The 24139-nt window shown below is 44.6% G+C and overlaps 1 protein-coding gene across 9 annotated transcripts in view; it reads left to right on the forward strand.

Annotated features, from left to right (window-relative positions):
- The window catches only part of SCML4 (Scm polycomb group protein like 4), a 99779-nt gene that overhangs the window by 26319 nt on the left and 49321 nt on the right, over positions 1–24139 (forward strand). For 7 of the 9 annotated variants that reach the window (XR_004284811.1, XR_004284810.1, XM_032338888.1 and 4 more), the window contains one exon: positions 21460–21674. Coding sequence is in view for 7 of the 9 variants with exons in the window: in XM_032338888.1 (XP_032194779.1) it covers positions 21460–21674 (215 nt within the window). In the remaining 2 variants the exon portion in view is untranslated. Of the gene's footprint in view, positions 1–21459; positions 21675–22620; positions 22716–24139 lie in introns of those variants that run through there. The other 2 variants (XM_032338894.1, XM_032338895.1) reach the window with 2 other exon arrangements.

Raw genomic sequence — 24139 nt, forward strand, 5'->3', positions numbered from 1 at the left:
CCTGGGATCATGACCTGAGCTGAAGGCAGAGGTTTTAACCCACTGAGTCACCCAGGCGCCCCGGATTTAATTTAATTTAATTTTAATTCAAGTTAACAAATAATGTAGCATTGGTTTCAGGAGTAGAATTTCGTGATACATCACTTACATACAATACCCAGTGCTCACTACAAGTGCCCTGCTAATGCCCATCACTCATTTTCCCCATCCCCCACCCACCTCCCTCCACCAAACCTCCATTTGTTCTCTGCAGTTAAGAGTCTTTTATGGTTTGCCTCCCTCTCAGTTTTTATCTTATTTTTCCTTCTCTAGCTCTATGTTCAACTGGTTTTTTTGTTTTGTTTTTAAAGATTTTATTTATTTATTTGTCAGGGAGAAAGAGAGACAGAGAGCACAAGCTGGGGGAGCGGCAGAGTGAAAAGCAGGCTCCCACTGGGCAGAGAGCCCAATGTGGGACTTGATCCCTGGAACCTGGGATCATGACCTGAGCCGAATGGCAGACGCCCAACCGACTGAGCCATGTAGGCATCCTTGTTAATCTGTTTTTGTTTTTTTTTCTTAAATTCCACATATGAGTGAAATCATAGGGTATTTGTCTTTCTCTGATTGACTTATTTTGCTTAGCATAGTACACTCTGGCTCCATCCATGTTATTGCAAATGGCAGGATTTCATTCTTTTTGATGGTAGAGTAATATTCCATTATATATGTATATCATACCTTCTTTAGCCATTCATCAGTCAATGGACAAATATTTGGGCTCTTTCCATAATTTGGCTATCATTAATAATGCTGCCATAAACCTTAGGGTGTATGTGTCCCTTCACATCAACATTTTTGTATCCTTTGAATAAATGCTTAGGAATACAATTTATGGGTAAAGTAGCTCTATTTTTAACTTTTTGAGGAAGCTCCGTACTGTTTTCCAGAGAGGTTACACCAGTTTGCCTTCTCACCAACAGTGCAAGAGAGTTCCCCTTTCTCCCCATCCTCACCAACATCTGTTGTTTCCTGAGTTGTTGGTTTTAGCCATTCTGACTGGTATGAGGTGGTATCTCACTGTGGTTTTGATTTGTATTTCCCTGATGCTGAGTCATATTGAGCATTTTTCATGTGTCTGTTAACCATCTGGATGTCTTCTTTGGAGAAATAGCTGTTCATGTCTTTTTCACATTTCTTAACTGGATCCTTTATTTTGTTGAGTTTGAGTTCTATATAGATTCTGGATACCAGCCCTTTATCTGATAATGTGATTTGCAAATATCTTCTCCCATTCCATAGGTTGCCTCTTAGTTTTGTTGATTATTTCCTTTGCTGTGAAGAAACTTGTTATGTTTAGGAGGGCCCAATGGTTCATTTTTGCTTTTGTTTCCCTTGCCTCCAGAGATGTGTCTAGTAGGAAGTTGCTGCCGCCGAGGTCACAGGGGTTGCTGCCTATGTTCTCCTCTAGGATTTTGATGGTTTCCTGTCTTACATTTATGTTTTTCATCCATTTTCAATTTATTTTTATGTATGGTGTAAGAAAGCAGCTCAGTTTCATTCTTCTGCATGCTGCTGTCCAGAGTTCCCTGCACCATTTGTTGAAGAAACTGTCTTTTTTCCATTGGCTATTCTCCCCTGCTTTGTGGAAGATTAGTTGATCATACAGTTGTGTGCCCATTTCTGGGTTCTCTATTCTGTTCCATTGATCTATGTGTCTGTATCTGTGCCAGTACCATACTGCCTTAATGACTATGATAATACAGCTTGAAGTCTGGTATTGAGATGTCTCCTGCTTTGGTTTCCTTTTTCAATATTACTTTAGCTACTCAGGGTCTTTTCTGGTTCCATACCAATTTTTAGGATTATTTGTTCCAGTTCTGTGAAAAATGCTGGTGTCATTTTGATTGGGGTTGCATTGAATGTGTGGATTGCTTTGGGTAGTATAGACATTTTAACAATATTTGTTTTTCCAATCCATGAGCATGGAATATTTTTCCATTTCTTTGTGTCTTCTTCAATTTCTTTCGTAAGTGTTCTATAGTTTTCAGAGTACAGGAATAAACTTCTGTGGTTAGGTTTATTCCTAGGTATCTTATGGGTTTTGCTACACTTGTAAATGGGATGGATTCCTTGATTTCTCTTTCAGCTCCTTCATTATTAGTGTATAGAAATACAACAGATTTCTGTGCATTGATTTTATATTCTGTACTTTGCTGAATCCCAATAACAGTTCTAGCAAATTTTTTGGTGGAGTCTTTTGAAAAACCTTTGCTTATTAGCACACACTACTCAGAGAGTGAATAAGCAAGCCATGGACTGGGGAAGAAGTTTTGTAGTACATATATTTAACAAAGGAATTGGATCCAGATAAATAGATATAGAACTTCTACAGCTCAATAATAAAAAAGGTTAACAACCCAATAATAAATATTCGGGCAAAGGACTTGAACAGGCACTTTCAACAGAAGATATGCAAATGGCCAATATACACATAAGAAGTTGTTCAATGTCTTTAGTCATCTAGGAAATGCAAATTAAATTCCACCTGGTAGAATAGCTAAAGTGAAAGGCTAACAGCACCAATGTTGTGATGATATAGAGCCCCTGGCCCTCTTCTCTGCTGCTGGTACAGCAAAGACGGTACAACCATTGGGAAATTGTCAGGCAGTTCCTTACCAAATTAGACTGGAACCTATCCTATGACCCAACATCTCCAGAAACTGAAAACGTATGTCTTCAAAGGACTCATACATAAATGTTCCTAGCAGACTTAATCAAAATATCTTAAAACTGGAAACAGTCCAAATGGCTATCAACAGGTGAATGAATGAACAGACTATGGTGTAGTTATCTGATGGGATACTACTCAGCAATTAAAAGAAAAAAACTTCTGGTATATGCAAAAATAGGTTTATGAACTAATGAAGCCAGCTGTAAAAGAGTACAAATTGTATGATCCCATTATGAGGCTCAAGAACAGAGAAAACTAATGTATGGTCTTAGAAATCAGAACAGTGGTTTCCTTTGAGGAGTGGGGTTGACTTGAAAGGGGTGTAAGGGAATTTTCCGGGGTGATGAAAATAATCTGTATTTGATAGGTGTATGAATTACATTAGTGTAAACATGTATCAAAATTCATTTAACTGTACCCATAAGACCTGTGTATTTCACTGTATGTAAATTATACCCTAATTTTAAAAAAAATTTTTATTTAGACAATGTAGATTTAAATGGAAAACTTTATTTGCACAAATTAGTCTGGGGATAAAAAACTTAGAGTAGTATTACAAGAAAAGGCTATCACATTTTCTTCATTTTCCCAGGGGATACAGGAAGAAAAATGCCTTTATTTTATTACTATTTTTTAAAGATTTATTTTTATTTGAGAGAGAGAGAGAGAGAGAGTACACATGTGTGCAAGCTGGGAGAGGGGGAAGAGGCTAAGAGAGAAGGAAAAAGAATCCTCAAGTAGGCTCCCTGCTCAGCAGGGTCCATCCACAGACCCTGAGATCATGACCTGAACTGAAACCAAGAGTCTGATGCTTAACCAACTGCACCACCCAGGTACCCTGCAAAATGCCTTTAAATGATAGCAAAAGACTTCTGTAAATTTCATATTTGAGTTAACACAACCACCATAGCTGATAAGGTGAAAGACAGTATTCCCCTTAATTGAAAAGGCATTCCTGAGTGGCTCAGTCAGTTAAGCATCTGCCTTCGGCTCAGGTCATGATCTCAGGGTCCTAGGATTGAGCCCCACATCAGGCTCTCTGCTCAGCATGGAGCCTACTTCTCCTTCTCCCTCTGTCCCCTGGCTTGTGCTCTCTTTTGCTCACTCTCTTTCTCTCAAATAAATAAGTAAAATTTAAAAAAAGAGAGAGAGAAAGGTAGATCCATACTACTTGTACTAGGTTGATAGTGTCCCCCTCCCCCCCAATTCATGTCCATCTGGAATTCCAGAATGTGACTTTATTTAGAATTAGGATTTTTGTACATGGAATTAGTTAAGGTGAAGTCATCCAGGATTAGGGTAGGCCCCAAATCCGATGACTAGAGTCATTATGAGGAGGCCATGTAGAGATGCAGATACTACAGAGTGGGGAGAAGGCCATGTGACAATGGAGGAAGAATTTGGGAAGATGTTGGATTGCTAGCTAGGGAATGCCAGGGATTTCTGGAGCCACCAGAACCTAGAAAGAGGCATGCAACAGATTCTCAGAGTCTCCCTCATGGCCCCAAGAAGGAATCAACCTTGCTTGAAATCTTGACTTCAGACCTCTAGCCTCCTGGACTGTGCAGGAATAACAGAATAATTTCTGTTCTAATCCACCGCGTTTGTGCTAATTAATTATGATAGCACTAGGAAGCAAATGTACTGCACATTAAGTTATCAAAGAATAAAGCTTGAAATATTTAGCCATCTGTTTGGTGTGCTCAAGTAACTTTAGTCAATAAACTAAAAATATGCTCTGAAAAATATATGCTTTTTTTTAGTAGACATTCAGATGACACACACCTGAGATAAGTGTGCCTATTTTTTGGCTACTTCATATTGTTGTTTTCTAAAGCAACAATAAATCCTGAAGGCCTGTCCCTGTTAGCACACAGAGAGAAGCCTGACTGTACCCCTCTCGCCTGCCCTGGGACCAGGGAATTCGTCTTTCTAAAGACTGAGCTGTATTCCAGGATGTGGATTTGCCATGATTTACTTTGCTCCTCCGGAGACCTTCAATTTAAATCTGTTTGATTCACTCCCATCCCATTCAAACCAATTCAATAAGAATCTACAGAGCAGCCTCTCGGTGCCAACCACTCTGCTACGATTCCATTCTGGTTTCATCTTGATTGACCTCTACCCTTCAGGTCTCATAGCAAAGATACTTCTTGAAAATCTATTACAAAATATAACACAAGAGACTGATAATATGACCATAGTAGGGACACCTGGGTCTGGTCATGATCCCAGGGTCCTGGATCGAGTCCCGCATTGGGATCCTGGCTCAGTAGGGAGTCCGCTTTCCCCTCTGCCTGCCGCTCACCCCTGCTTGTGTGCTGTGTCTGGCAAATAAATAAATAAAATATATTTTTAAAAAATCCTAAAAAAATAAGACCATAGTAAAAGGGATTGGTGTTTGGGATAGATAAAATATTTTTCTTTTCCTCTACAGACTTCCTTATTTTAATAGGCTCTGATGTCCTTACCTAATTTGGCTTCTTGGGATTTGGAATTTGTCCCAGATAGCAAGGTGCTCCTCAGCCTAGGAAGAAGTGACAGAACTGCAGAAAGTGTAAAAGAACGGGATTTGATAGGATTCACCTGAGAAAGACACAACCCTCGGAGCCGTGAGGACAAACCTAGGTGATCTGCAGTTGCTCAGCATGTACTGGTCCCGTTCGAGATGCAGGCACCGGCTTCCTGGCCTGGGCAATACACAGCTACTGGCGGTAACAGAGTATCTCATTCAGTTCTTGCTGCTGATGTCAGGAAGCACTTTAATTGTTGCTTTCCTGCTTTTGAGTTACACTGGCCCTTACATAGTGAGCATTTGGAGTCATCATTCCTTTAATTAACAATTTAAATTCTTTTTGAAAGATTTTATTTATTTACTTCAAAGACAGAGAGAGAGAGAGCAAGCATGAGTGGGGGGAAGGGAGGGAGAAGCAGACTACGTGCTGATGTGGGGCTCGATGCCAGGATTCTGGGATCATGTACTGAGCCAAAGGCAGGCGCATAACCGACTGAGCCAACAAGGCGTCCCCAATTTAAATCTTTGGCTCAGGGTGAGAAAGACGACCCAGGGGATGGGGATCACAGGGCACCGTCTAGGAGGCTGCCCTCCTAGGATGGGGTGATACTGCTTCAGCCTTGCCGGGCCGCCTGGATTCATTGATCTCTTCTCCAAGCCACATGTCCACTATTTCAACTGCTCCGCAAAGGAAAGTCTCCATCTGCCTCCACTCTCCTCCCATTCTGGAGGCAACATTTCCTTTAACCTCGCCCTGGAAACAAGTGTAAGACTCCAGATGCTCTGGAGACAACAGAGTTGTTGTTTCTCTCGATCTGGACACCACGTGATCTATATTCCCGTGAATTTCTTGCTAAAATGGGCCTCCCCAGCGTCTAAAAAAGACTCGTTAGTAACAAACATTCCTAGAGGGTTTTCACGCGGGAAGCCTTTCCTGTCTAATCTCTCCTGTACATCCGTGAACGAGGTGTTAGCTATTTATCTTTCGAAACTTTCATTTGTCTGATTTGGTCCTTCCAATGAAAACGTTTTGAATCTCAGTTCTGTAATCCGCGGGCATTAGCTGTCCCTCCTAGACTCGTGTCATCTGCTCACTCGCTAAGCCTGTCCTCTAAATCTTTAACCATGTCACCAGGGAGAGTATAACGGAGACTAGAGACCTGGGGTGACCATTAGAGACAACCAGCAGATGGCTGCTATACCGTTAGTCATGCAACTTGGAACCTTGCTTGATTTCCCCCCCCCCAAGTATTATCTCTCTGCTCATGTGAACTATTTGATACGTGAAATAATCTTGGGACATTGTGTCAAAGCGTTTATGGTAATCAACACAGGCCATGGTGATGGCATTCCTCTGATTTCCAACCTAATTTCCACCCCCTCTCGCATCTAGCTAGGGAAAGCCTTAAGTGTAAGGGGAATTTGCTCTCAGAAAGCCAGTGTTCTGGTATTACTGACCACTTCCTTTGATAAGAGCATATTAATTTCCACATCCAGAAGCTAACGTGCTCCGAAAACCGGGATAAAATGGGCACCTATGTTCCTCTAGAGCTTCTCACCTGCCCATGATTCTTGGAAATTTCCAACCGCAGCTCTGAGACCCTCTGTGTAAACTCCTGCTGCACCCAAGAGGGTGTTTTGTCTGAGCCTGGGGAGATCTGAGCTCACTGAAGCAACACGCATCTTGTCCATTTCCCTGTCTCCCCTCTCTGTCTTTTGTTCATGGCTTCCAGTTTGAGATCCTTTGCATTTTGGTGCTAAACACATAGAAACAAATTGTTCCTGGCATCTCACTGCCACTTGTGAACTCCCCAGTCTATTTTGAGCCGTGGGTTAATTCTCTCCTTGTTCTTCTCGCTTCGAAAAAGAAAAATTAACCCAAAAACAACTCCTCACATTCTTTAGTGCTTTTTGTGACTGTCAGCCCCTTCTGTGTTTTGACTTCTGCGGAGTCTTTTCTTCCTGCCTCCTCCAGTTAAGTACGAAAGGTTGTCCCTAGATTAGGCATGCCTGGCGGCTGCAACTGTTTCCACACTTCTCCCGATGCCCCCTTTCTATCTCCAGGGGCTGGCACAAATGTCTTGCACCTAGTAAGTGTTTAATAAATATTCATATATACAGATTTTCAAAAGGTAAACTTTGAAAGCTAATTAAGAATTGATTTCACTGTTGTTCCATGGCCGCAGGAAACCTTTCGAGAAGGGATGGGGTTTGGGAGATGACACTGGCGGCTAAGCCCCTGGAGAGGAGCAGGACAAAAGAGGGGTTAGTTTTTCCTTTTTTGACCTTTTCTTTAGCAACCAAGACATGGAAGACCAAGAAGTGGAAGACCGCAAGTGCATTGTTTCTAATGCACTCCTCCCTTTCTTTTTTATCAACCAAATTGTATTTGCTGAGGATTCACTGTGTGCAAAGCCCCTAAGAGGTCACAAAAGCTTTCATCCAGCCCAGACCCAGCGCTAACAACCTCATCCCCTGTCTCAGGATGTGCACATGGCTTCTCGCCTGGAGGAGTCCGTTTTTAAAATGCAGCATCTCCCAGCCAGAAACAAAAGCCTTGGGAGATGAGCTCCTTGGGTCTCGGCAGCTAACATCTTGCTAACCACCTGCCGGTGGAGACAGGCTATTCTGGCCTTAGCTGTGTGACCTCTGAGAAGACAAGGAGCCCTTCTGAGCCCTCATCCATGTAGATCTGACAGACTCCTCATCTGTATAATGGGGGTACCTGATAATATTTGCCTTAAGGGCTTGTAGTAAGAATCTAACAAAACAATGTCTGCATGGGTATATGCTTTATTAGCTCATGTGTTTATTTATTTACTATCCGTTGCCTTGTTGGTCCTGTCAGCAGGGCCCTCTGCCTAACGGCGTCCACCAGAGACAGCCCCGGAAGCAAGGGGGTGAGGGTGTGAGGCAAGTAGCCCATGCGGGCTGGAGCGATTGGGAAGCCTGTGTGTCCAAGGGTGGGGTGCTCCGGGGGGAGAAGGGTTTGCCCAAGGGAGACCTGAAAGATACACTTGGCTGTTTTGCCATGGGCTGGTAGGCCTGGCCAGCAGAGGCTCTGTCTTTGTAGTCATTGCCCAGCCCTCCTTGTCTGTGACAGCTTTACCTTTTCGGGTGACCTGCCAGCATCACCAGGCTCAAAGCCTTCCTGGGGAAGTCTGAGACCAAGAAGCTGCGTGTTGACAACACAGGCACGGAGGACTCAACTGTGGGGTTCTCCTGGAAGGGGACATGTGGGCATGCGCATGCCCGTGGAGGTGGCGGGGGGCTGCGCGTGGGGAAGGGCTGGAAGAAAGAAGGCGGGGTGACCTATGTGTTCTGCTTCCCTTCCCCCCTCCTGAGTGTGTCTGCAGAAGGCATCATTCTGGACTCATCTTCACGTCCCCAGTGGGCTCTGCACAGGGCCTGGCCCACAGCAGGTGCTCAGGAAATATTTTCCAAATGATTGAAGGGATGAAACAGGTGGGAAGAGTCCATTTCTGGCCAGCAGCTCCTTTTTGAGGGCCTCAGAAGTTGCCCCAGTCTTCTGGTGCCATGAAGCGTGTGGGGGCCACCAGAGGCCACTGGTCAGAGAAACAGTGACTTGTGCCTGCCATGTCCATGACGGGATGATGCTGTGACCACACATCCCAGCATAACTGAGAAGACTCTGTGACCCTTGGTGGTCAGACACAAATTAGGACCGCAGTTTGTTGTCCTTCCTTTAAGTGAGACAAAAAAAACCATCGGGAGCTGAGTTTTCTGGTGCTCCTTGTTCCAGCCCTCCCCTCCCTTTATCCCTTCTCTCCGCACCCCTGGTGATAGTTGGCACTCCTAATGTTTGAAGGCCCTGGGATTTTATTTTGTGAAATAAAGGGGGAGAGTGAGACAGTGGGCAGGGACTGCGTGTGCAGGTGACGGATGGTGACCCACCCTCCCGCTCCGCCTCCTGGCTTTCCAGAGAGCTGTGGAAACGCTCCAGTGGCGATGGCAGCGGCTGCACCCTCATGGTGCGGGGAGGATCTAATCTAGAGGGGAGGCAGCCCTCTGTGACGCCCCGCAGGAAGCAACGAGGAGCATGGCATTCTCCGGTGCCTTTGGGATATTTCTTCCATGCAGTAGACCAAAATGTGGACTTTTGTTGTGGGCGGTCTTTGGGGACCCTGCAAGCTAGTGGTTGGGAAACAGAGTTCCTATCGACAATCTGTTCTTTGCAGAAGGAGCCAAAAAAAAAAGAATTATTTGTCTGGCAACAGCCATAATTTACATCACGTAGGGCTTTGCAGATTATGATGGATTCTCGTGGCCATTTTTTCTTCGGATCCTCATGGCAGCCTGGTGGTTGGTGTGAACCTGGCGAGTCCTGGTGTCTCTGTTGGCCGGGTCAGGACACTGAGGCCCAGGAGTCACCCTGCAGCTCTAATTCCTTCCCACCGTGACTCAAAGGTGGCTCTCCTCATCCTTGCGGCTGACCCCTAACCACCTGCTCCCCTCACTGACCCCTCAATGGTGGGAACCTGCCTCTTCCTACTGGGGAAGCCAGGTTCTCAGTTACCAAGCACGGAGAACTAAAACCGGCATCGGGATGACCTGCTCTTGCTCTTCCCTTTTACGTCGGAAAGGCGTCTCTCTTGGATTTGAACCGGCGGTGAGGGTGTTAGTTCCGGGGTTGTTTTCATGTTTGTTCTCTGCTGACCACTGTACCTTGCATCCGTGGGGCCAGAGCGCGCGATGTTCTTAGATGGTGCGTTCTTCGAGGGCAAACGCTAAGTCGCTGCACTCATTGCATGGCACTAACCCTGGGTCTAGGGTCTCTGCAAAACATCAGAGTTTTGCAGAGAGTATCTCTCTGCAATATGTCAAAGTTTTGCAGAGAGTATCCCAATGAAGATACTACAGTTACACGTTTCTGTGCTTCGGTATGAACGACCTTGTGCCTGGAAATCTGTGCGAAAATGTTTGGGCTTGGAAAGGTGACTGTGCCAAGAAGCTCTGGGGAATTCACTAATCCCCAAGGTTGGTGAATGGATTCCAGTTCCCTGAGGCATTGACTTGGGAAGATGAGACTTGCACTGTTTGAATCTCCCTGTCTTATCGTTAAAGCTTGAAGAAGAATTTTTCTTAGCAAAGCCTTTGAAAAGAATCTAGGTCTACTGTTGGTTTACATTACAGAAAGTTCTTTCAAAAAGAGAGTCGGCTTTGTAGATAAAGACCGAACTAGAAACAACCAAAACACCAAACCACCAGTGCTTTCTCAAAACTAAATGTAAAGTATAAATAGAGAACAAAACAGGAAATGGTGGTTTGCAAAAAAAAAAAAGAGAGAGAGAGAAAGAAATATTTGTAGCTGCCCTAAAAAGTGCCTTTCCTTCCACTGTAGGACCTGAGTTCGGAGAAAGCCGCTGGCTCTAGCTTTGGCTCGTAGTAGAGACAAGAATCTTCCAGCAAGCAGTGCCCTCCTTTACCTGCGACTACTCTTTAACAAGTCCTTAGAAATACGTGGGTATCTGTGTCTCAGGTGCTGATTCAGTAAATGTGCTCTTCTCTCCATCTGGTCATCGCGGACTGGGCAACTTGATTGGGTTGTCTCGCCCACCTAGGCTTTCACTTTGGATCAGTGCCTTCTCTTGATGTCCTAGAAGATGTGGAGGTGTGGCTTGAGGGTCAGGTTTCCCTCCTGCCCCCCTAACCAGCCCCATGGCCATCTCCTTATATGCTACCCAGGGCTGACCCTGGGAGGCAGCTGAAGGGATTTGGGCAAGAGCCCAGGACTGGAACCTGAGTTCTGCCCACTAATAAGCCATCTCATGCCACCCCTCTGGGCCTCAGAGCCTCATCTGTGCACCAAGAACAGTCATGCTTGTCTTAATAGAAATGATGGAGCTGAAGGTCTGTCTTGGTAGCATGTGGTGCCCTGTGTCTTGCTGGAGTGGCCTCTTTGGAAAGTGGCCCATGGGCTGAGCCTGGGGGAGGCAAGTAGCCTGGGCTGGATCCTGCTGCCTCAGTGCTGGGGGATGAGAGGAGTCTGGGAAGAGAGGTTGAGTGGCTGATCATTCATTCATTCATTCTTCATTTATCTGATAAACACGTGTTAAGTCCCTAAGATGTTCCAGACACTGAAAAGGTGGATTATGTTGATCAAGACAGCATCTCCTTCAAGGAGCTCGAGTATATTGGGAGAGATAGACAAGTATACGAATAAGTGGGATGCCATGTTGCAGGTGCTGTGGTAGAAATCATTCAGTCACAGCCACAGGGGAGGTTGTAGAACAGAAGCATTCACTGCAGGCAGAGCAGTGGGGAGGGACCCTTTGGGAAGCCACCTCCTTGAGGCACACAAGTCTTTGAAGGGGATTCCTTTCCATCTGGCCAAGGGGAAAGGCTTCACGTTTTGGGTAGAAGTTGCTGCTTTTGGAAGAGAGGATAGAAATAGAGCTCTCTTGAAGAGCTGAGCAGAGCTCAGGTAACACCACTTTCCTGACTCTAGCCTTGGAGAAAACTGTGAGTGGAGGCATCAAAGTAGGGGTGTCTGATGAGAACCTTCATGACTAACTTACCTTGAGTTCTCCTTCCTTCTACCTCTCCTTCTGATAGGAAGCAGGCCACTTTCATTGTCAAGTTCAAGCCCTTGAAAGCCTTCTGGAGTGGTGTAGGTAATGGATGGTAATCTCCAGGGGCTGCACACAGGGGAGCACTTCTGCTTGGATATCTTCTAGGGTCTGGAGCAGACGGCAAGGATGGTGTACAAGATCCCTCAGGGAGTGCCAGGCTGCAAGGACCTGGTGAGGGTGGGGTAGAGAGCAGCTGGCAGGCCCCACACTCTGGCTTCCCCTTCATCATCCTGTGGCCCCAAGAACCTCAGGCCCAAAGGACCCCTCCTCTCCGAACGTTCTGGGCTCTTGGGTCCTCACCCTGAGGATATGCACTGTTTCAGTGCTGTCCTCCTGGCGGATCATGTTCAACTGTCTCTTCTCCCCTTCAAAGGGGTAAGCTTCTCAAAGTCGGAGGGGAACGCAGAGGGCCAGCTCCACCGTGTAACTCGGAGACAGGCCACTCAGGCAAGGCTTGACTGCAGCTGATCTAAGTCTTGGCAGAATCCCTGTGCCTCCAGGAAAAATCCCTCCCAGAGCAGGACAGCACGGGAGGCTGGTGAGGAGCTGCTTCCAGATCACCTGCCCATGACCACACCTGCCTGGGACACATGTTGTAGGACAATTTCTCATTGCCTCCAGGATGCTGATAGGGGCCCTCTATTGGCTCTCCTTCAAGGCACAGCTGCAGACTCTAAGACTGCTTCTCTGCAGCCTAGTGGGAAGAGTGGTGCTGGTGGCTGCTCTGCAGGGGCCTTACCTCTCCCAGTGCAATCATCTCGCCCCTTTTGTTTCTATGTTGTCCTGTGGGAACGAGGGGCCCTGGGGAGCTGATACTCCTCTTACTTTTGCAGTCTATGTAAGCAACTGAACAAGGGCTTGGCCCTTTACTGATTGAACCTGTCAGTTTCCCTCCACAGGGATGTTAGCGATCTAAACCTGTGTAGGGACCCAGAGAGGTGGAGACTCATCTCCTTCGCTCAGCTGATAAGGAGCAGAGCCAGGACTGGAGACCAGCCTTCTAAGTCTGGAGTCATCTCCACCAGTGCCCAATATTATGCTTTATGTCCTATGGACACCCACTCAAGTGGTTGCGGATCTGATTGGTCAAGTCTTCAGGGTTATGGGGTGTTGCGGTGGCCAGTGCAAATGCGCGCAACCGTGACTCTGTAACAAGGGCCACGCCCACGTGTCAGAGCAGTGGCCCCTCCCACCTCCTCCCTGCTGGTGCAGCTGGGAGGGGCTGATCAGGGTCTGCACGTGACAGGGCCACTCTCTCCTTTCTCTAGAATAAGAGGTTGTAGGTGGAGTTTATTAGTTTGTGTTTCTATTTTTGAATACACACCAGAAGGGAAAGGTGGAAATTGTTGTGCAGAGCACAGTCCCTTTCCCTCTCCAGTCCCTAGACCCCAGCCCTCCCGCACCCCCACCACTGAGAGATGACTGCTACCATTGTTAAAATTTTCCAGAGATATTTGATGCATGTGGAAGGGTGTATGCCTGCCTCTGTGTGTATATACTTATGTGTCTTCCTCGGCTTCCATGTGATAGCATGCTGTACACATGACTGTGTAAAATTTAAGCTTTACCTTGAAGATCATTGGCTCTCACCTTATATAGCCACGAGTGTGCTGACCACAGCAGTGGCAGAGAACATCTCCTCTCCTGCCTCCCCCCAACTTCTTCTCACAGCCCATGGAGGTCGGCACGTAGGCATGGCCCCAGGTGTGCCCACTCCATTCTCTGAGAGAACAGACATGGGAGTTAATTCTCAAAGGAGCCTGAGTATTTAATGGAGACACTGAGTATTTAATGCAGGGAAATGGTGATGGAAGAGCCAAAACAGGAGACGGGACAATCAGCCCCCGTCCCCGTGGTTGCCACCACCCCTGGGCTGGAGGGGCAGAGGGAAGGGCTGTTGTTGCTGAAGGCTAACTAGGTTATCCAGCCGGAGCCAGAACCACAGGGGAGAGGTTCCTGGCAGAGACTCAGTGGAGCAAAGCGAGAGGATGTTAGATTTCCTTGACTTTACCCCTGCCAACCACCATGCTTCAAACTCAGACAAGCGCCTTCCATTGGGCAATCCAGCCAGCAGCCAGCTGTCATGAAGCCTTGGAAAACCGCTGGGGTGGGGGGTCACATAGAGAATTGCAGGGGCGGGGTGAGGGATGGAGTTGAGGAAGACAGGCCCAGGGCCAGCCCCCAGGATCTCCAGAGCACTGTCTTCTGGAAGGATGGCATTAAAGGAAAGACATGGGCATCTGGACCAAGGAGGTGATGACCAGCCCCTGCTTTCCCGTGCACTCTCATGTTCCCCTTCTGAGGAGCCACCCCAGGTCCATGGGCCCAGAGCGGGGTGCTGGAGTTAAAAGCAGCTTCTCTCTTCTCCAGCCTGCTGGGGACCAGGCAGGATCCAGAAAATGGGCGGATTCAGGCTCCAGCTGAACAGCTACCCTGCCGGTGAATTATTCATACCTCTGGGGTGCCTATTTCTCATGTTTCAAACGCCCCAAAGTTTTTCCAAACCCTGCAGATCGGAATGGTGTTTTCCCCCACATCCCTGTGCATATTCTGGGCTCCTGCTTGATGCGGCTTTCCTCCCTCCCCTTAAATATGGTGAATCTTGGCTCTAGCTCACCTTGGCGGCTGCACCCTTCCTGGATGCGGGTGAGGGTTCCAGTGTGGTGGAATGGGAGGGGCTTTTGTAAGGTCAGCCAAGAGTGGAATGGATTTGATAGACTTTTAGATTCGGCTCTCACCACAGATGGCTGCCTACAGGAGACAGGAAGGCCTCCCACCCTACCCCGCCCCACCCCAGCACCCCACATCCTTCTAAGCACCCCCACCGCCGCGCCTTACCCTACAGAAGAGTTGGGAGACACCCATGTCCTGAAGTCTCCCTCTATGTGCGAGGGAGTTCCCTTCTATATCTAGAAGCTTGTTTTCCGGGGGTTGATGGAACAAGTCTGCATGTCACAACTACTCTTAAGACATTTAACAAACTCATCACCTTTGAACATTCTGTTGAACCTGCTTTCTACCTGGTTATTCTGTGGGACAACTGGGGCTAACCAGTCCCTTTTGTTCCTGGGCCAGTTCCTATCTTTCCAGGACAAGCTGGCTTATTTACAGTTTCTTTTTACTCACCTTTGTCTATTTCAACAGGTAGAGACAAGGGCATATCAGTATATAATGAATGGAATAAAATACCTACAGAAAAGCTCTCCCATATTTTAAAAAATCAACAAAAAATTATTATATGTTATTCTATTTACCCTTCTATTGCAGTGAAAAGATTGCTAATAGAGTTTGGGCCACCTCAAAGGATGGCTGAATTTTAGAGAGATGCCAAGGCACATCCTTCTCCCTGGAAATGACCTCACGTAGAGGGGCTGCCTCACCTAGGCTGCCTGAGAAGCTGTGGGGATGAGGGCGTGTACAACGTTGTTTTTTTACCTTGATGAAGCCCCATTAGCTAGGACCTAGGCTTATATGTTTTGGATTTGCAAAGCTGACAGGTAAAATGCCCTTCCCAAGTTCATGGACCAGATTTCAGTTTCTCTTGGTTAAGTTGTAATATTTCCAGTCAAGCCTTGTTTTGATAAGAAGAGGGAGATTTAGGAAACCAGCAGTAAATCACTTGATTTAATATGTCAAGCCAGGATTTGACAACTGCTGAAAGGTTTATAACTTGAAGATTTATAAACTTGAGGATGAGGCTGTTCTAGGGACAGAATCTTTTATGTTCACTAAAGCTCTTTGTTCCAAGATGGCTTCCAAATCTGACCTGAACTAGGCTGTCTGTATTCGCTGAAGGCTGCAGTCAGAAGCAGAGAAATTCAGAGGCATCCTATAACACCTCCAGGATTTTGAGGGTTCTCAAGTGATGTACATGTTGGTTGTATCAGTTCAAGAGTCCATGGAAAGGATGATTTGGATCTCATTTCCTCAAAGGTCTTTGGAGATGAGGGAAATCGTTGGGGGGAGGGGCAGTAACCTGACTGCCACCTGGTCCCTCCGTGGAAGGGGAGGAATCAAGGAGGGGGCAGGCAGTGAGCTGTTTGTCTCTTGAGAGCTGGTTCTCTCTCCCTGTCTACCATCTGTTTATGACATTCAGATTAATCTCTACGCCCAATGAGGGGTTCAGACTCACAACCCAGACATCGAGGGCTGCATGTTCTACCGAATGAGCCAGCCAGGTGCCCCTTATTTACAGCATTCTTGTTAGCTCTGAAATAACCTTTTCCATTATTTTCAGTGATAAAGTCCTTTTTTTTTTTTTTTTTGTGGTCACAATTTGTTAGGATATTAAAGCAGTGGCACTGGGGTGTCTGGGTGGCTCAGTTGGTTAAGTGGTTGCCTTTGACTCAGGTCATGATCTCAGGATTCTGGGATTGAGGGCTCCCTGCTCAGCAGGGAGTCTGCTTCTCCTTCTCCCTCTTCTGTTCCCTTTGCTTGTGCTCTCTTACTCTTTCTCAAATAAATAAATAACTCTAAAAAAATAAATAAATAAAACAGTGGCCACTGATGTTCTGTAGCTCAGGAACCAAAACCATGAGAAAACAAGAAAACAAAAGGCCATCTAAAGAAGCACAGATTTCAAAAAGAAAAAAAAATAACAACAACAAGAAAAACACCAGAAAACCTTCAAGACCATGAGAATTATTCATTCATTGTGTATTTTTCTATTTATAGTGTTTTCTGCCTATGGTTTTAAAAATTCAAATGATGCAGAATGGTACAAAGACAGCAAAAACATCTTTCAGTATCTTTCTGCTCAGAGACAACTACAATCAGCCTTTTGGTGATTATCTTTCCAAGACCTCTTTCTGTGCCTAATGCATGCAGATTTATCTATATCCATATACATAAAGAAGATAGGAATAGAATCATACTACATATGCTAGGAGCATATGTATACATATACACATACACATATTTAAATTTAGAACTTATGAATGTGAAATATCTTATTCATAAAATATCCATTTTATGAATGTGAAATAATTTACTTAACTAAAATGTTTCGAGAGACATTTTGATTAATTTCAGTATTTCACTATTACAAACAACCTGCAAAGAACATCCTTGGTCATGTATCTTGGTGCTCATCTCAGATTATCTTCTTAGGATAAAGCCTTATCAGCTTTATCCTAATACAGCTGGCTTAGGAAGTGTGCATGTGAAAGTTTTTAAGTGATTTTCAATTGTTCCCCCCAAAAGGTTAGCCAGTTTCCACCCCTCACCAACCTGAACTATTGATTGGGTTACTCACATTTAGCAGTCCGATCAGCGATAAATGATACATCAATATACTTTTGGGGGAGGTAACCAGTAAAGTTTAGAGTCTTTTCTTTTGATAATTGACCATTTATTTCCCTTCCGTCCCTCCCCCTCCCCTTCCTCACTTCCTTTCTCTCTCTCTGAATTATCTGTGTCTTTTGCTCATTTTTTCTACTTCAGTGTTAATTTGTATTTTAATAATTTGAAGGAGGTTTTTTTTTTAAGATTTTATTTATTTTAGAGACAGAGAGAGAAAGAGTGGAGGTAGGAGCAGAGGGAGAGGGACAAGCAAAGGCCCTGTGGTAGAAGGATTTGTGGCAACTATAACACTGGAAAAAAAACATAGTCACTATGGTGACTCCATTATTTTTTGGACTAAAGATGCTATAGATAGCTATCTTGATTATTTTCCCCGTTATAAATGATCTATTTGTTCTGCCGAAGTGCTTAGAGATTTTTTTCCTTTGCTTTTGAGTCTATCATTTTCATTAGGATTTGTTGCTGTTGTCCATTCTTAAAGAACTTTTCTTAAGACACAGTTGGTTAGGCTTCTAAGAAGACAACCTCTTCTTATTTTCCTCTTCTATTAGTTTTGAACTTTTCACTAAACACGTGAAAAACGGTCATTGTCTATCTTCCATGGTTATGTTCTCCCTAAAAAAATCCCATGTCTTCTTTCTACTGTATTCCAAAACTGGGATCCTTCCTTATTTTTAGTATTAATCTTTGCTATTACTTTTTTTTGAGGTTCGTGTCTTAGTTTGGGAAAGGGAGGAAATGGAGATTTTTGGGGACCTTGAAATTGTGTCACAATTTGTCACAATTTCCAAAGTGCATGGGTCTGTTATTAAAATACCACTTTGTAAGCATTTCTCCCCAACTCTTTAAAATTATTCCAAGGAGACTTTCAGAGAATTCTCCCATAATTAAAATAACCTCTTCAGTTTTTAAAAGTCTCTGTCTTGTTACTTAACATTGCATTTACTTCTGTATAAAAATTGTATTGATGTGTGAGAAGGAATGGCAAAATAGTATCTTCTTGATCAATGAATGAGCTATGTCCCTGTCTCCCCAATTACTGTGTGCTCCGAATGCACCAATAAGAGCTCATTGCTGCTCCACCAACATGAAATTCATTAATCATATTTAGTTTGGGGGAAAGTTCCTTTATACCCTAAGATAGATGTACTTCTCTGGAAGTGATGTAGAAAGTAGCCCCAGTCCTGTTGCTTCCTCACAGTAGAGAAAGAGAAGCAGAACAACAGAAAAGCCCAGTTTAAAGGATGACTAGTTTTCTAGGAAATATTTTTCCTAACGCACTGAGAAATTTGGGGTAGTTCAGTATAATTTTGAGTGATACAAATTCCTAGGATAATATGCTAATTAATTTGTTACCTTTCCTTTACTCCCCAAAACCTATTCAACGAGACTTTTGTGAGGGAGAATCTAGGTTAGCAGAGAATCACAATTCACCAGGGAAGGACAGCAACCAAATAAACGTTCACCTGCCGGAAACAGATTCGATGCCTTACTCTGGTCCTGGGTTTTCTCTTACTGACTTTTGATCTTCATGTTAGATACAGTGCTGACCTCACTAGCAGCAAAGTAAAAAGGTAGAGAAACAGGTCCTAGACTAGAAAAAAATCCTATTTCCCAGATAGCTAATAATACTAATTACTACTAATTAGTATTAGTATAATACTAATATTAAAGATAACTAAACCTGCAGAAGCAGGGCTGTGATCTTAATCACGAGAGTTCAGAATCTCAGATCAAGTTCTGCACAGCAAAAATAGTAACGAATAAGTGTTCATGGGTTTTTGATGTTTTGCAAAGCCTTTTTTTTTTTTTTTTGAAAATGAGGGTTTGGGGTAGTGGAGTCCTGATGCCAAGTCTAGAAATGGAATGATAGCTCTGTTCACATGTTGATGGGCTTATCTTCATTGATCACGATTCATTGACTGTAAGATGCCCTTGATAATAGCACTGTTTCATGTACCTTAAGAAAGAAAAATTGCTCCTTATGGAATTCTTATGTGCTTACAGCGCTTTACGGTGCATTGTGATTTCAGAGATGTTAATGAGTGATAAAGCATGCATCTTAGAATCAATGATATGTGATATTTTTCTTACATAAAAAACAGGGAAAATTGACATCTCCAACAGCTTGTCTATCTACCTGAAATATTTAACAATAAATTCATGCTTTAAAACTCTGTGTACGAAGTGTGATATTTCCAAGAGTGATCAAGATTATTGAGAGAATACTGTTACTATTCAGAGAATTAACAAAGTGAACTTTTGTGAAAGATGCCCCCAATTTTCCCTGTCATGTTTTCAGATCTCAAGTATTCACTATTCGATATTTTCTTTCTTGTGCAAAGCAATGTGGTTCCTGTAGTGTTGCCTAGGGTAGGGTAGGGAGGGTAGGGATGGTTCCTATCACCTTTCCCAACTCTTTCTGTAGCATTTTGAGCAAAACTTCTCATTTCCACTGTTGGCAACCACTTGGGCTCAGAAAGAAATTTTATCACTTAATATCCCTCCCGCATTAGAGTCTAATGTTCAGTCCCACTTGTCACAATCCTGAATGTTCAAGGAAATCTGACCCCTGAGCTCATGATACCATTGTGTTCTCTGGGCTGGAGAGGATCGATTACCTTTTGCTGCAAGATTTAGGCATCTCTACCTGAAGAAGCTCATTATTAGTATTTTTTTTTAAAGATTTTATTTATTTACTTGAGAGAGAGAGAAAGAGTGAGAGAGAAAGTATGAGAGGGCAGAGGGTCAGAGGGAGAAGCAGATTCCCTGCTGAGCAGATCCTGGGACTCCAGGATCATGACCTGAGCCAAAGGCAGTTGCTTAACCAACTGAGCCACCCAGGCGCCCCTCATTATAAGTATTTTTAATGCTATGAATATTGTATATGGGGTATCTGTGTGGGCGAAAGGACGTGTTCATAGTGAACAATTACCCACAGTCCCACTGTCTTGGCCATTGGTGGCATTCTAGCATGTTTCCTTTCACTTTTTCACCATAGAAACTTTTGTGTAGTGGTGATAATTTTTATGTGTAATTTATGAGATGCTTTTTCACTCAACCTCATGTTATTGAAAGAGTATTTTTTTTCTTAAGATTTTATTTATTTATTTGACAGAGTGAGAGAGAGAGAGACAGTGAGAGATGGGACACAGCAGGGGGAGTAGAAGAGGGAGAAGCTGGCTCTCCACTGAGCAGGAAGCCCAATGTTGGGCTCTATCCGAGGACCCTGGGATCACCACCTGAGCCAAAGGCAAACTCTTAATGACTGAGCCACCTAGGCGGCCCTAGAAATAGTATTGTTAAAGGCTTTTAACTAGTTGATTGTTTTATCCTGTAGATATATGAACTATTCCCCTGTTGCTTATTATTTGGGCTCTATCCATCTTATTTTTGCAATTCTAAATCATGTTAAAATGAACATCTCTGGGGGCGCCTGGGTGGCTCAGTGGATTAAGCCGCTGCCTTCGGCTCAGGTCATGATCTCAGTGTCCTGGGATCGAGCCCCACATCGGGCTTTCTGCTCAGCAGGGAGCCTGCTTCCCGCTCTGTCTCTGCGTGCCTCTCTGCCTACTTGTGATCTCTCTCTCTGTCAAATAAAATAAAAAAAAATGAACATCTCTGTATATTAATCTCTCTCCATATTTTGATCAAGGGACATAACTTTTTTTTTAGAGAGGGAGAGAGAGAGATTGAGGCAGAGAGGGGCACAAGGTGAGAGAGAGAGAGAGAGAGAGAGAGCGTGCCTTCAAGTGGGCTCCACGCCCTGAGATCATGACCCATGCCGAAATCAAGAGTTGGACGCTTAACCGACTGAGCCACCCTGGCGCCCCAAGGGACAGAACTAATACAACTGATTTGTATTGTTAAATATCTTTCACAGGAAACACAAAGGTCACAACCATTTACAACCCAGCCAAAGGGACAGGAGTGACGTGGGAGGAGGGTTGTATTTATTTAATACTATTATTCTATTACTTCAAAGTTAAATTAACTGGGGAAACTTGAGACACACACTGAGGAAGTCGTCTCATGCTGGTGACACTTTCAGTTGTGTCTGGAGCTGGGAAGCTATTGTCCTCTCCCCCCTAGCCAGTATCCTCCCTACTTCATCACAGCTCTGTGGAAATTCGTTCTCCTGGAAATTATTTAACCAGAAGCCCAACAGCCCTGTAAAAACTCCTCCAGGTGCCTGGTTCTCTCGTATTTGGTCCCCCCCCAACCCCACCAGTGAAGGGTAGGTAAGGCTCCAAACGCCAAACTGGATACATGCTTGCCTTGCAAACCAAACAAACCCTTCTGTTTTTGTTTTGCTTTGTGTCTGGACTAATTCTTAGCACCTCTTCTGCCTGTGAGCGATTTGTCACTTCCTTCTGTAAGACTGGCACCGGCAGACATGCAGTCCCAGAGGATCCCGGGGAGAAAGCGAGGCCGACCCCCACTTCACTCAACACCTATGAAGATGGCGGTTCGTAACCTTTATTCCGCTTCAGCTGGCGCGTTGCCAGCAGTGAAGATCCCCAAGAAAAGAGGGCGGAAGCCTGGGTACAAGGTACGGCTCCATCATTTCCTTTCTCCTCAGGGACGTTGGGCTGGGGCATGGGGGCTTGGGCAGAGCGGCCGCCGCTCCGGGTGAGGAAAGGCTGGTTGCTGAGGGACGACGGGCGCCGAAACAAGTTTCTCTCAGGGAAGCGCGTCACGGACAGGGCCTCATTGTCACACCGCGGCCCACAATGCATGCTGTCCCTGTCGTGTGTGTTTTTACAAGTGAGAAAGCAAATTGCACCAGATGGGGAAAGCTGTGAGGCGAGCAGATTTTTAGGGTCAGAGCTAAACACGCAATATGAAGGCTCGCATCTAAATTAGCGTTTCAGGCACCGAGTCTTCCCCCAACCGTGCCTGCTAGGGCGGCGCTCGAAGCCACTTTCCAGAACTCCTTCGTCACTTATTTTAGTAGAAGCAGATGATGTTCCTGAGGCATTTAAATTAATACTAAGGGCAGGCTAGTGTCAAAGGACCCAGGATCGTTTTCCCAAACAGAGGCCCAACAAGGGGACTCGTCAGGAATATTCAGGGTGTTAATTCATAGATTCCTGCTTATAAAAAGTGCTGATGTCAAGTTTGGCTCCAAGGAGGCATAGCAGGCAGAACTCAAATCCTGTGACCCTTTGAAGACTTAACAGTTTGGAGTGGGGGGTTGTGTGTGGAAAAGAAATTCTCTGATGTAACTGCAATCACATAAAACAATCTGAACTGGGAGGAGGGAGAGCTTCTCCTCCAAGAGGTTTCTGAAGAGGCTTCTAGAGAAGAAAGACTATTGAGTCTGTTCTCCACGAGCCTTTTGGGCATTAGAAAACGAGCTTCAGAAGTTTTCCTTCAGTTATTTTTCTTGAAAGAAAGAGCTTATGTTTCCATCTTGAGACTTGAATACTCGAACCAAAATGCAAATTGGCAATTAACTCCCATATATTTAGGAAAATGTATGGAAATTATTTCAGGTCAGCAGAAAGAGCTTCCGGAAGAATTGGTAATGAATTCAACCTTTATCCCTTTGGTTCTCTGCAGTTCCTCCAACTGCTGGAAAATAAAAACGGTAGGTGGGGGGGGGGGGGGTGTGACTCCGAGTTATTTGGGGGTCACGGGCTTTAGTAAAAGAAGCTTTTACTCAGCCATCTCCTGAAGTAAAGTCTTCTGTCACTGGTTATTTTTCTAGCCAAGAGAGCCTCCTTTTTCTCATGGGCACTAACGGCATATGCCCTTAGTATGGGCTTCAGAGAACTATGTCTCAGAAGCAGGCACAGGGCGGGTCTTCCCAGCTCGGCACCTGCGCCCTTGCTGAGGTGTGGGAGTTGCTTCTGGAAGGCTGGAGCAGGGCAGCCTTCTATCAACAGAGTTGATGGAGCCAGGGAGCAGATCCAGGATCTGAGGAAACACACTGAACATTCCTCTCTCTTAGTTGGCCTTTCTTCGACTCCCCTGGGAGCTGTGACCCAGGAATGAAAATTACCAACAGACATAGCATTTCTGGGGCCAGGAAAAATGGAAATTCAGTCCATGGAATGAGCCTGACTTGGCAATTGTCCTGTGTCCTAAAAGGGGCAGTTTTCAGAGCTCCTAACACGGGGCAGGAAGAAAGCTTTTTGGCATGGTAAGCTGACAGTCTGGGTCCTACAACATGGAAGGCAGGCCTCATGCCCACGTCTCACAAGGGCAGCAGGTCCCAGCTCTTGCTCAAGTCCACCTTCCATGTATTTGGGGAAATGTGTGGGAATTATCTCAGGCCTGCAGCTCCCAGACAGCTCCCCATGCAGTGGGTTTGGTGTTCGGGAATGTCTTCAAACCAGGTGTCGTCTGCTGGAAGGGCTGACTCCCTTGTGGTGACGCAAGAAAAATAAGAACCAGATGAAAATCTTCATAAAGCTGAAACGGTTCTGCCCAAAGGATCATCCTTTATTCTGAGATATCTGCTTCCTACTGTTTTGGTGTTAAAATTTATTTTATTTAAGTGTCTTACGTGGTGAGGAACTTGGGAATTCTAAAAAGCATTTTATTAAATGTTGTATGTTGTCAGGATTTGGTAATTCAAAAAATATCCTCACTTGGCAAAATAAATTTGGCAACCTGTAAGGTTTCTTCAGTTTTATTCTGATGATTTCTGAGACCCAGAAGCCCATTTTACCATTAATGAAAAGATTTTAATCGTGGGGAGACCAGCAAGGAAAGTGTAGAGTTTCATTTCATTTACCAAATGGCCACTAATTCGGCAATTTTAACTATTTGAGATTCATTTGGGGAGACAGAAGTTGTTAAAAAAGAAATCCTGAGCAAGCGAAATAAGATATTTCTATTTCTAATATAATTCTATATTTCTATATAATAAGAATTTTTGTTTTAACTGAATGGTATTTTATTAATCATATAGAATAAAAAATACAATAACATCAATATCATACAATAGTAACAATTGTTACATCAATAATAGCATCATTATGGTATATTTATGCTAACAATATTGTC

Source organism: Mustela erminea, chromosome 4 (assembly GCF_009829155.1).
Source record: "Mustela erminea isolate mMusErm1 chromosome 4, mMusErm1.Pri, whole genome shotgun sequence".
NCBI classification, from domain to species: domain Eukaryota; kingdom Metazoa; phylum Chordata; class Mammalia; order Carnivora; family Mustelidae; genus Mustela; species Mustela erminea.